The sequence below is a fragment of the Ambystoma mexicanum genome, chromosome 12 (genome assembly GCF_040938575.1).
Source record: "Ambystoma mexicanum isolate Mex_15411 chromosome 12, UKY_AmexF1_1, whole genome shotgun sequence".
Classification (NCBI taxonomy): domain Eukaryota; kingdom Metazoa; phylum Chordata; class Amphibia; order Caudata; family Ambystomatidae; genus Ambystoma; species Ambystoma mexicanum.
In genome coordinates, this window is record NC_090936.1 from 894,010,608 (window position 1) to 894,024,531 (window position 13,924).

At 41.4% G+C, this 13,924-nt stretch overlaps 1 protein-coding gene across 1 annotated transcript in view; it reads right to left on the reverse strand.

The window, feature by feature from the left end:
* Positions 1-225: 225 nt before the first annotated feature.
* IKBIP (IKBKB interacting protein) overlaps positions 226-13,924 on the reverse strand; it is a 320,426-nt gene continuing 306,727 nt past the window's right edge. Inside the window, exon 3 of the mRNA XM_069629385.1 lies at positions 226-1,177. Within this exon, the coding sequence (XP_069485486.1) occupies positions 434-1,177 (744 nt within the window). The 3' untranslated portion in view covers positions 226-433. The remainder of the gene's footprint in view (positions 1,178-13,924) is intronic.

A 13,924-nucleotide genomic window follows, 5' to 3' on the forward strand; every position in this document is an offset into this window, starting at 1 on the left:
AAAAAAGAGCAACAAACGTTTTCCTCTCGCTTCCCAATTTAAATTTGTACATATAATCTTGGCTCATTTTCTTTCTTTGCAAAATAATAAAAAGCGTGTTCAATTAGATATTCTATATTCAAAAATATAAACTTTCTAAACATTGATTTAATCACTTTTCATTACTATAACCACATTCTGAAATGTATGAAAATAAAAAAAAAAATGGAAACACACACCATAACGTTAATGCTAATACTTTTATTCTAAAAAATCATTTTAAAACTTTGATAGACATGGTGTTTATATATTTCCAATTTACTCTATAAATACCCACCCCCAAAACTAAACTAGAGGGTCTCAAACTAAACCTCTCAGCAGTGTTTGCCAAACACATCACACAATGATGTAAACATTTAGACTGTCACTTCTGTTAGTTTAATTTACTACTCTCTTATAAGTTGGTTATTGTATCTTTCATATTATTAACTTCTGTTGTGACTTGATTCAAAGATGATACTTTCTCGTTCAATAGGGCAATTTCTCCTTCTCTTTGTAATAAGTCAGAAGCAAGTCTACCAATGCGTAAAGCCAGATCATTTGCCATTGGGTCCAAAAGAGCAAAGTCATTTTTCATATTATTTACTTTTGGTTTCAAGTCATTGACAAAAGTTAGAGTTTTTAGAACTTTGACCCGGTCTCTTTGCAGGTCCAATAGCATGTCTGAATGTTTCTTATAATCCACCAGGAGCTCAGAAAATGTCCTTTTCATCATTTCAATTCTCTCAGAATTTCTATTCACCGAACCTTTGAGTTCTGTGATGCGTTCAATATTACTTGCAAGTAAATGTCCTATGTTTTGTTCTGTCTTTTTTACTACTTTTTCAAGTTTACTTTCAAGTTCTTGTACAGAATCTTTCAACTCATTGGCATCAGACCCAAGACCAGAAATCCGCCTGATGTCTGTTTTCACAATTGTTATCTTTCCAGACACATCACTTGCCACTGAAGCAGTGCTTTGCTCTGTTTTTGCAATTGTCTGAAAAAGAGCAGTCATATTCTGTTGTAGCTGTTCACGCTTGTCTGCCAAGGTTTTGGACCATTCTTTGATATGATTGATATCTTGCTGTAGGGATTCCATATTTTTCAGAATTTGAGGATTCTTCAGCTGCTCCATTGTACTTTGAGAATGTTCACACTACAGTGAAACAAAAATTATTTACATTAGTACATCAGATTCATACAAATAAAAAAATATGCACCTATTTTAAATGTTATTTAATTGATTTGTAGATTGTGAACAGAAAAGGAAAATGGTGCAAATAAATTGTAGTACATTTGGCTGGGATAACAATGAATCACAGACAACAAAGACAGTGCGATGCATCCTACAGACTCCTCACTAAACCCCTGCTTAAAGTCTTCTCCCAGGTGGCCAGGGAAAGGCAGATGCTTTCTGATTCTGACCTTGGGGTGGTCTGTGGGAGGATCACCTGGAAGGAGAAAGGGCACAGGGGAATGAGAGGATTCCGTGGGGTGAGACGTGGCATTTATTTTCCTCTAAGGAAGACATCTCCTCCATGCCAAAGTCTGTAATGGCTTGCTGTCATAACATCTAAAACGATCACAAATCCCTAGACAGTGGAAGAAATAAAAACCCTTCCAGAACCCTGGAGAATTATAAAGCTAAAAACGTCCCTAACTCCCAAAGGTACAGTGAAAGGACATCTGTGAATAAGGATTTAAACCCTAAAGAACTGTATTCCTCTTTACAATTAAGTCTGATGATTGATCCTTATGATATTTAAGGGAAAAGAAATGGAGTTCAAGAATAAAAATCAAGCCATATAAATGAACTTTGCCATTAGGGACTTCAAGTTCCATAATTCCTTAAGTACTGTGACGAAGAAGGGGGCTAAAGACAATAATACTGCAGGAGTGGTCAAGTTGTTAATAGAAATTACTCGCATCTGAGGGGGAGGCTAAAAAAGGCCCCCTCAGGTACAGCCAAGCTATTGGCGAGCAGAGCGAGCAGGAAGAGCAGTGGGATCCGTGAGCCGACACAGAAACAGAAGGAGGGAGAAGACACTGGGACCACTGTTAAGCAGAAAACAGTAGGTGGTCCTGAGAGGGCCTGTGCATCCAGAAGCCTTAAGTACAAAAGTCATGCAACGGGAAGTGTGAAAGAGGGAAGGTTGCCATCTTGCAGAGGCTTTGCAGCAGGAAGCCAAAGTCAGGGACGCTTTCCTCCCCAGTGGCTGGCGAGCACCGGACAACCTCCGGAAAAAGGAAGTTCCTTTTACAAGTGGCGCAGGTGACGGTGGATCAGAAGTAGCAGTTTGACAGGTCACAAGGAGCCACTGAAGCAGAATATCTGCAAGCAGCGAGGGGAATCGGACGTGCATGCCTTACCCAGTGAGTTCACCAGCTTATAGTGACCCTGCAGCGCTCCGAGACTGCTCGCTTGCTCAAGGCAGGCGTTTACCAAGTAGCAAACGCTTGTGAATGAGTGGAAGTGATACCAAAAGTAATTTTGAATACCAAACTATCAGAAATCTGTATTTGTTAAAACCAAATGACTGACTTTAAGCATGTGAGTTTGTGGAGAACCCAGCAACCCAATGGGGCAATATTATTAAAAGCTAATGCATACTACCATTGCCCAATCCTAGAGAAACCAAAAACAAGGCAATTCAAATCCAACAAGTATTGCCAAAGGCGAAAGGGGACTAATGAAAGGTCCAAAAGGTTGTTGCTCATACTTTGAGAAGCAAAGAACAACAGCTGGTATAAACGCACATTGCCAAAGCCAAGGAAGAAGCAGAATAAGACCCCATCCTTGTCAGTATTTAGTCGCTTAAGCAGTGAGGAAACGAGAAGGGCAAAAGGACTGCCCTTCTGGAAAAGGTTATTCAGAGGGAGAGAAGCATAATTTGCAGAGGAGTATTACAGAGCACCAATGTGAATCTTGTTTTCCCTGAAGAGTTGCTAACAGTTTGAAGTTGTAAAAATAATGATACATTGTGAAGCTGTTGGAAAGCTATTATAAGTTGATCTCAACCACAGAAGCACTTGCTGCTTGTGAAACGCTGTCCGGGCAGGAGAGTATACCCGGATGGCTAAACCTTTGAAGTAGTAAGCCTGGCATGGGAGTAGACCAGGTAGAAGTTGATGAAATGCTATAAAGTGGGGCTGATAAAGAACTGTATAAAACTGCTATAGAGGAGTTACATTTTTTTCAGTTGTGGCAAAACATCCTAACAAAGAATTTATGTTGCTTGTGGTACTGAAGGAAGAAGAACTGTATGAAACTGCTGTAGAGGATTTATATTTTTCAGAACTACTCAGATGTGGCAAACCATACTGACAGACAATTATTGTTGCTATATACTAAAGAAAATATTCTTTACGTGAAGAGGATAATTCTGAATCTTACGCTTGCTCAAGAGAAAGAACCTTCTATTTTCTTCGTTGAATCGCTGGATTGTTGGAACTTTCTGTTATCAAATTGGAGTCATAAAGAACTGTTAGAACGTTGCTACAAACCAGGATTTCCTCATTTCTTTTTGGAACTTTGGAGCAGAATTCTGCTTGAATCGAGGGAAGGGGCAGGGGAAGTCACCCAGCTTATAAGGAGAGACTCTTGTCATGTTACAAACTCAATTGTTATATTATTTTAGTTGTTTTTGAACTGCGATGAATTACTTAATTGAGTTATTGTGTGTTTAAGTGTGAGGGAGAGATATCCTTTGCTAGAGTGTTTCCCTTAGCTAATATTAGGCAAGGAAATCCTAATCAGGGTAGGGATAGTGAGGCGTGTATTCAACCTTTTAATTTAATAAAATGGCATATTTTGAAAAATCTTCACAAAGTTGTCTGCCTCACATCTCTGACTCCTCACAAGTCAACACCTTGAAAATTACAACAATTAAAACAATGTATTCAAAACTTGACATTAAATACCAATAGCTTTCCAACACAAAATCTTCCATAATTGAAACTGTGTAGATTTGTATATAAGATTTCTCATGCAGCATGATCGCCACAAATTCTAAATCAAGAGTTCTCTTCAATGTGCAGAAGACATGAAGGCCTACATTCAGAAGATGTCAAACCATGAAATGGGTGCTGTGCAAAAAAAAGAAAGATTCTGCTTTTCTAAAAACATCACAATTTTAGCAGAAACCAGGTTACCAATCTATGTATCTGTGAAAGGTGTGAGGGGTCAGAAATGTGAGGCAGGCAACTTTGTGAAGGTTTTTAAAAAGATGCCATTTTATTAACTCAAGAGGTTGGATACACGTCACACTATCCTTACCCTGGTGTGGATTTCCCTGCCTCAAATAAACTAAAGGAAACACTCTAACAAAAGGTTTCTGTCCCTCACACTTATACATACAATAACTCAACAAGGTAATATTTGTCAGTTTCAAAAGTAACAAATATATAAATTAAATTCACAGAATGATGAATGTCGCTCCATATAATCAGTTCCAAAAAGAACAAGGAAATCCTGTCTTGTAAAAAAGTTCCAATACAGTTCTTGTTGATTCCAACTTGGCAACAAAAGTTTCAATACTTCAGAATTGTTCAACAAGGTTTCTCTCTCAATCACGTGTGCTATTATGCACTCGAACAACCTTTTTCGCATAAACCAAGGACAATTCCTTAATTCTTCAGGATTAACAATACATGTCTGTCAGGGTTATTCTGCAACAAAGTAATTTGCTTGAAAATGGTTAAACAATGAAAGTTTTTCAGGTTAATTTTGCAATACTTCAGAAACACATATCAGTAGTTCTACCACTTCTTCTATACGCTAGCACCACTTCACAATACTTCATCAGCTTCCACCTGGTTTACTCCCATGCCAGGCCTACTACTTCAATGTTTTGTGTTGTGGTATACACTCCTGCCAGAATAGAATGTAGTGTTACCGCAATCTATGATCCGGGGTTCTCTCCTGCCAGGCCAGAACAAGCAGCAAACTACAAGTACTTCTGTGGTAAGACTCAGCTTACAACACCTTAACAATGTCTCTTGCTTCACAACACCTCAATTGCAAGATATTTCAACAGTTATCTGTAAAAGGTCAGCACATCAGTATGACAAGCAAGTGTAGAGGGTGTGTGTGAGGGAGAGGTAAACAGTTGACTGCAAGTTTGAGAAATGGGTAATATGGAACTACTTTGAAAATTATTTCCAGGGCTTCTTTTGGATCCCTGTCCACCTTGACCATATTGAATACTCAAACAAGAGACTGCAGACCCAACCATTTCTGGGAAACAGATTTTGGCAAGCTGACATGCAAGTTCCTAGGGTTGCCACCTAGCCTTTGTGCTAGTAAAGGGCAAAAAAGGTTCCAAGTGTTTGATGGCTGTATCTCTACAAACCCAGGTCAGCAATATTGTTTTCATTGCGTTAAAAAATGATGAATTGCTCTGGGAGCATGAAAAAAAAGAAGAAAGAGGATGAATATTTGAAAGAAATTTGTGTCACGGACAGTGAAGCAACGACGTGATTGCCCTTTAGATGTAAATGTACATACCAACTGTTTGAGAGGTCTGGCGCAAACTATATGCTATCTCAGCTGACAAGGATGTCTACTTGCATCAGTCCTTTTCTGTTTATATATAAACGATATGTCAAAATACGTGAAGGACGATGCAAGAGACATTCCTAATATAGAGGGGTGGCCTGTGCCCATGCTCTTATACACAGAGGACCCTGTTCTCCTTGCCAGGACACCAATGCCCTCAGAGCCCAACTAAAGGCAGTCTCTTCTTACTGCTCCCGCAACCATCTAATTCTAAAAAAAGCCAATCAAAAGTAATGATTTTTTGTAATGAAAAAAGGGGCTGGCCAGACCCCAGTTTTATGCTAGAGGAGGAATCAATAGATGTAGTGGACAGCTTTTCCTATCTAGTGTCCTTTTCACTTCAAATCTTTGCTGGAAAACTCACAGAGCAGTCAGAGACATTATTAAGCTGGTTTGCAAATACAGGGACACCTTTGCTGCAGAAATTGAGAATGTCTATTGTGCAACGTTTGGAGGTACAGTTGCCTATGCTGCTGAGCTATGGCAGCTTGACAAAATCAACCACTCAAATAGGTATGTGTGAACGGCTCTTCTGGAAGAATCTCCTGTATCTACCTAAAAGCTTTGCATTGGACGTCATTCAGATGATGACTTCCAGAAGCAAGAGAGAAGGGCGATGGACAGTCCGGCAGGTATATTCTTAAGAGGGCAGGCTCTGAGAAAAGAGAACTGGTGGATCTGGCATGGCAGGAACACCTTTCACAACCCTCCATAGCTCAATATATGAAGAAACTGTGGAAGGACCTTATGGAACTGGGCTTATAATGGAGCAAGTTTCTCACATAAGTGTCAGCTATAGATCCCTAATGCATAAACCTAGAGAAGCCCAAGGGCAAAGACAAGAGAGGCTAATGGAGGAGGAGTTGGTTGGCCTGCACATATACCCTGGGCCAATATATTTGCGGTAGGGGGAGGCCACGACCGTACCGGTGGACACTTGCCAATCCACAGATGAGACATCTTTTTCGCCTTGCCCAAGCAAACATCTTACCCCTAGCTGCCATTACTAACAAATGTAAGGGTGAGTCGAACCCAACATATTCGATGTGTTTGGAAGAGAGAGAAGATTTGCCCCATTTTCTTTTAATATGCCCTGCCTAAGACTCCTCTAGGGCCCAACGCAACCTACTTCTCCTAAGAAGTGATGGACTTTTGGATAATCCAAATGATACACCGATTTTTCTTTTGGTGAACCTGGACATTAACATTACCAAAGCAACAACAAGTTTTATCCTTGGAGCCTGGTGGTGCAGGGTGAAGAAGGTCAGCAGCCACTGTGACTAGATAAGACCTCTGGGGATGCGAGCATTGATAATAATTAATATGGAGTGTTACCAGCTCAACCCTATGGTATTAATCATGACCCCTGTGTCTCAAGCCCTCAAAAGAGTTTATAAGCACTTATCCAACTCTGACAGAATGGGTTTATCTTTTTTTTAAAAGATTTTTAATGTTTTATTCTTAATGCTTTTACTGAACAAATTGTTTATACTGTATGCTTTGTATGTTTGTTTTACACCTTCCTCTCATGTAAGACTCAATGAATTGAAATTGTAAATAAAACAATCTACATCTACCACAGCCGTCAGCACCCTCATGTATTGTTAATGGTAGTGAAATAGAAGGCTCGGTGAATCACACTGAGAAATGTGTTTCTTGATACAAACTACTCTGCATAAACAGCATCTCTCATCTGGAATTTAGAGTTTCAACATTTAATATGATGCAAGTACTACGGGTGTCTTATTGGGCAATGTATGAGGGTTGTGTTGTCCCATAAGAATTCATATACTTACTTTTTGTCATTCCACCAAACGTTTAATATTTTGTGTTGTAGAGTTTAAAAAATCAATCGATGTGAGCAATTGAGAGACCTGTGTGGTCTGCATTGGGCAAGTTTGTTCCCCTCATACACTGCAGGGAGTTAGCGGCCAGTCACACAGGAGGTGAGCAGGCCATGGGCCCAGTACTTTGCAACAATGTGGACAAAAAAGTTAATGAACTATTGACCATGGTAGCTGCACTAATTTAACCAGATATCTGTAGTTACATCTTCAATTATTTTTGCATGGCTCGCCTTAAGAGAATATAAGATGGTAAAGTAAGGGCTGTGGACTATTAAAATATAGTGCTCAAAAGCTGTTGTAATTAAATACGGATATCTGCATCGTGTGCCTGCTAAATAGGGGCAAGGAGTAAACCCATCTGACTATTATCACTATAGTTAATGTCCTGAAGAAAACCGATAGAAGCCTTGTACACTATATGATGTGTCCATTGAAACTTGTAGACTTCAGTGACCTGGAACTAAACACAAACAAATACATATTTCTCACATATGCATATAAGGAACATGCATGTATTTGTGTTTGTTTGCAGCAAATTCATACACATGTGTGTAGGTTTGTACACCCCATCTGAGAACACCCTACCAGATAAATACTAGAACCTACTGGGAAGATCAGTGTCAGAACCCAGTAGTTTAAAATAAAAAAATAAAGCTTTTTTGTTCCTAGAAATAAGAGTAAAGTAATGTTGGATTTAAGTAGATTGTGTTAAATGGCATGTTTCTTCCAAGATTCAGGCACAAGAATCTGTTACAAAATATCGATCAGTGGTGATTAACATATCAGATAAAGGTGGTTATAGTGTACTGTGGAAACAGGATGACCAGCTCAAGGAGGCAGACAGTTGGGAGATTCCACCTTAAATAACTTCTGACAAATAATCCTATACAGGGACTGAATGGCACATTGTGGACAAAGTTACAAACTTGGACATCAGGTGAATAGGATACTAGATGGCAGTGGGCCTCTTTATTGGCTAGGTCCTTGAAGTCAGAGTTAGGCCCCTATTTAAAGGGAGAAGGGTCTGGCAAACAGATGACTGCATTACTGGAGAGTGGAAGCACAGAGTAAGAGGCTGGAGAGAGGAGAATGATTTTTTTAACAATCCATATAACCTGTAGTTTAACATAACCTATTATGAAAAGTGAAAATTAATGTATGATTTTGAGTATTAGCACCTAAGCCTGCACACACTATGTTCAGAAAATCATCTAGATGAGGAAATGCTATTTTGCGTTCAAAGTCAGGTCACCCCCAAGTAATGTGAGCAACACCCCATGTGCTTAATTTCTGAGCGCAAGACCGAATTGATTAAGGCGGGGAAGATTACGATCATACATGCAAGGAAATTTGAAGTTATTTTGAAGCAATGCCTTACTGTATTGTAATAAGTCTTTATGTTTCTTATGATCAGGCAGATCCGAAAAGAGATTTGACATGTTCACCCCCAAGTTGACTAATCTATAGGGGCCGTCCAATACCAAAATCATTGTAAGTTATAGTAATCAATCTATTGGAGTATTGGGAATACTAAGATTCCACTGGTATTTCCAGCAAAGAGCCAAGTTTCTCAAACAAATTGGTGCTATACGAGATGTAGGTTATAGATGAAACCACAGTGTAGGAGACATACATGATACATCTAGTTAGTTTGTAAAGACTAAAAGAACAACAAACAGGTGGGTAGCTAAACGGACATGTTGCTTCAAGTAGAGTTCATGCAACTTGCGCGCACTAACGAACAGAAATGATTGACTGTATTAGGCAGTAAGTGGAGATATATTCACAGCCATACAATTGTTATACTGACCAAGTGCTGTGTGCATTGAACAGTCCATGCCAGTTGGTATGTATAGGCAGTACCATCAGGAAGGTTCAGCTTTTAGACTGGACACCTGAAGGGAATCCGTAAGATAAATCAGAATGATCCTTTTACCCTCCACTTTTCAGAGTTACACAGTATCATTCCCAGCCTACTGTTTAGTAAAAGGCCATCTGAAGAAGTGACACTTAAAACACGTATTGAGAAGACTGAAAACCAAGTTGACTATTCCCTTTCTGACAAATTCCAGGAGGGCATAAAAAATTAGGGATATCAACACTTTACCACTTTGTGTAATGGAATTCAACTTGTAAACGTGCAACTAAAATTATATGGTTTTACACAGGTTCCACGAGAGGAAGAAACTCTGAATAGTATATTTTTATACACATACTTTAAGGATAACGGCCAGAATAATGATGTTATCTGTGATGAATCAACGTGTTATGCACTTTAGGAGCACTGTTTCTAATGTTTATAAACGGTAGAGCTATAACATGCCTGTGAATTTGTTGCCATCCTTTTCCCTTCAGAAGTTAAGATAGAAGACATTAATTAATGTACAAACATGATGTACCTATTTTTGCAATATGTGAATTAAAATGTGTGTAACAAATAACGCGGGGCATTGAGGTATTTTATAATGGTAGGTGGAAAAGTAGCTGTGCTAATCAGAATCAGGAGACTGACAAGATGACATGTTTGTTGACTGATCCGTTTATTTCCACATATACTCCTCTCTGTCCGTAACTGTCTTTTGAAAGATGTCAAAAGGGTGCATGTCAGGATATCCAGTAACATAATTGTCTGTGGTCCAGAACCTAACCTACTCTGATTCCTACCCCTACCACTAATATAGAGAGTAGAACAATCCAACAAAACAATGTAATGTCTTCTTGCCCCAACACTTTAATGGTGGACCCCTTCTCCTGTCTTTGCTTCAAAGAGGTTTCCTTGGCCTCAGTGTCCAGTCAACACAAATGTCTCTTTCACCTCCCCTGTGCTGGATAAAGGATTCTCTTCAGTTTAGTGCCTCTTCCCTCGCACTGCTTTTCCTGGTTTTAACCTCTGTGGTAGACTGTGTACTAGTTCCAGGTGTGGATACTGAGTGTTAAGTTCCCATTGGCCTGGTTTGGGCCTGCTGGTTTCCTTGCTCTGCCTTGGGATCGCCTGGTCTTTATCCCGATTTGGGATCTTCTCATTCTCACCCCCTCTTGCGCTTGCCCATTTCTCTCAGCCCCTCTTGTGCGTTGCTTCACCCCCCCCCCCACGTTTTTCGCTTTCACCACTTCTAGGGGTCGCCTCCATCTTACACCCACTTGGTGCCTGCTTCTCGACTCATTTCGGGGTGGTTTTGCTTTCACCCCTTTTTGGGTCTGTCCCTTCCTCGCCCCTTCTCCGGGACTGTTTCTCACGCCGCTTCGCGGTCTGTTTCTATCGTACGACCCACCTTCTAACTACCCCGAGCAACCACATACCTTCTGTTATCTCGCGGTGCTCCACCAGTCAGGTGTGTCGGGTTGTCCTCCTTTCATCTTCTGGTGGTTTTGTTGGAGCAGCTGCCAGCATCTAGCAGATTCTTGGTAGCGGCTCTGTGCTACCTCGTTCACAGAGACTCTGGCACTTTCCGTGTGCTGCCTGTGTGGGATCTGCTTCTTCCTTGCTGCGTCTCGGCGGCTGAGACTTTTAATTTTTTTTAAATTTATTTATTTACAATATATACAGAAAAGGTAACATATCAACAAGCAAAACTACAGAAAGAGAATGCATGAAAACAAAAACTAAAAGAAATTGTTAAACACGTTCCAGATCTTCTCATATGAAGACAATTTACATTTCAGTTTGTAAATCAACTTTTCTGTCCTTGACAGGCAATGCATCTCCTGGACCCATTCCTCGAAGGAGGGAGGGACCCGACCTTTCCACCCTCGGAGAATCAGCCGCTTGGCCACAATGAATGCCCTAAAAATCCACTTTTTAAGGACAGAGCTGACATCATCCAACCCAGAATCAGACCCTCCACCAGTAATCCTGCCACACACATCACAGACCTTACTTCAAAAATCTGACCCCCACACAGCTCCACAGCATGTGTTCCAGCAACCCAACTTCCTGAACGCAACCCCAACAATCTTCACTGTCAGACATGCCTCTTTTATGAAGTGTTTCAGGACACCAATACATGCGATTCAGAATCTTAATTTGTCGAGACCTTTAACTCAGATTCAGCCAACACAAGGAGATATTACCACACATATTTTGCCAGGCATTGATATCAATCTCAGACCCAATTATCTCACTCCACTCTCTCCGTGAATTGTCATTACTCTGATAATGTGACACGATTAGCTTGTACAGCCTACTAGCCAGACCACCACCGTTCCCATTGGAATCAGCCAGAAAAGCACTCACATCCAAGGAGTCAGACCAGTCCACCTCACCTACAGCCCTCTTCAGGCGTCTATAAGCAGAGTCTGATAATCCATCAAAATTCCATCTCTCTCTCAGCTCAGCAGCAGTCAACCACCGATCATCATTCCCCAAATCGGAGACCTGTTTAATATCCATTAAAAACCACTCAGGCCAAAAAACTGTCCTTGAATTATCCCTAATCCTAGGATTCAGCCGGATTGAGGCACTCCTGCACTTAAATGCGTCACGACCAAGCAATGACAAGACTTCAATCCATGAATTGCGCAAAAATGACGTTGCCAACATACTACCACCAGGAATCTTTGTATTAGTGGTCAACAAGGCTTCCGGGCCCAGCGGCCCATAGGCACTCGACTCTGCCACCGCTCAGCTGTCCAATTTGTCGGCAGAGACTTATGCGGGTTCAACTGCGGTTCCAAACACATTCTCTATGGTAAGGGTCTCTTTTGTGGCTCTGTGGGACCCTCTCTCGCCTTCCAATGATGTGGAAGGGATCTTCCCATCTGCTGTAGCAAAGGGGAAGGGTTATGACTTGTGTATACCACAACACCCTTAGATACATGCCTTCAAAACATTTGTCAATCCCCATGTTGCCAACAAACCTAAGGGATTCTGAAGACAAAAGACAACAACACATATCCCTCTCTAGGGATTGCCTGTCCTCTCAGGGGGGTCCCGCCAGTGGGATCCCTGTTAGGACTGATTTTCTATACTCTGGCCTGGTGGACAGATGTCTAGAAGGCCAACCTATATTGAGACAGGGACAACTCTGGGAGCTGAAGCCAAACCAGTTGAAGGAAGCAGTGACGAGAGGTCTAGGCTAAGTCTCAATAGGTGGTGAGCTTGTAAACGAGGCTTCCGGGCCCAGCGGCCCATAGGCACTCGACTCTGCCACCGCTCAGCTGTCCAATTTGTCGGCTGAGACTTATGCGGGTTCAACTGCGGTTCCAAACACATTCTCTATGGTAAGGGTCTCTTTTGTGGCTCTGCGGGACCCTCTCTCGCCTTCCAATGATGTGGAAGGGATCTTCCCATCTGCTGTAGCAAAGGGGAAGGGTTATGACTTGTGTATACCACAACACCCTTAGATACATGCCTTCAAAACATTTGTCAATCCCCATGTTGCCAACAAACCTAAGGGATTCTGAAGACAAAAGACAACAACACATATCCCTCTCTAGGGATTGCCTGTCCTCTTAGGGGGGTCCGCACGTGGGATCCCTGTTAGGACTGATTTTCTATACTCTGGCCTGGTGGACAGATGTCTAGAAGGCCAACCTATATTGAGACAGGGACAACTCTGGGAGCTGAAGCCAAACCAGTTCAAGGAAGCAGTGACGAGAGGTCTAGGCTAAGTCTCAATAAATGGTGAGCTTGTAAAGGATCCACAATGAGTGCACACAATGGGAATTGCAGATTACACTTCGACAGTATGTATAAAAATAGTTATTTATGGCCAGACAACACTATGAAAAATGACTACTAACAGGTAGAAGCATCACACAACACTAATCATAGATTACATATATACAGTCACTAGACTAGGTTCATAATACAAATCAAACTCCTGCAAAAGAAAGTACAGATTCGTTTAGGCACTACAGGTCCACAGAGAATTAACCCTACATTCAAAAGTCCTGCCCTAAGTTATCTGCGGCATTATGTCCAAAAGTTCAGGAAAAGTTCTGACACAGTTTGTGATGCAGGAAAAATGAAGGTAGGGTCTGCGTGGTCCAATGAACGGTTCCAATGGTTAGAGGACAGTTTATTCGAACTAACAGAAGTGTCTCCAACTTTCGGAAGGCTTGCACGAGCAAGCAATGGCAAAGCCAAAGTATAGCAAATGTTTTATAAAAGTTAGGAAAACGTATAAAGGGAGTTTAGGGGAAGGTAAGAAACAATGTAACACAACCCCTGTACTCCGATTCTTCACAGGACTTGGCAGGTCAATGGAAGAAGGCCCGAAGTTGCTTTTCCCGCTGTTAGCCTCAGAGCTTGATTCGCAGGGGTTGCAGGTTTGAGCCGATCTCCGGTCGGTGTCTTTAGCTGGTGCAAGGACTCTCGGATGAAGAAAGCAGAAAAACATGCTGCAGGACCCCTCTCAGGACTGGACTCGATTCAGGTAAACTGTTTTGGACGGTGGTAACTGCAGCACCGCGACGCAAAGGGACTCACGTGTTGCGGTCAGACTTTCCCTCCTATCTCGGCTCCCCTTGATGCTAGGCCTCCGACATTTCGCTGAAG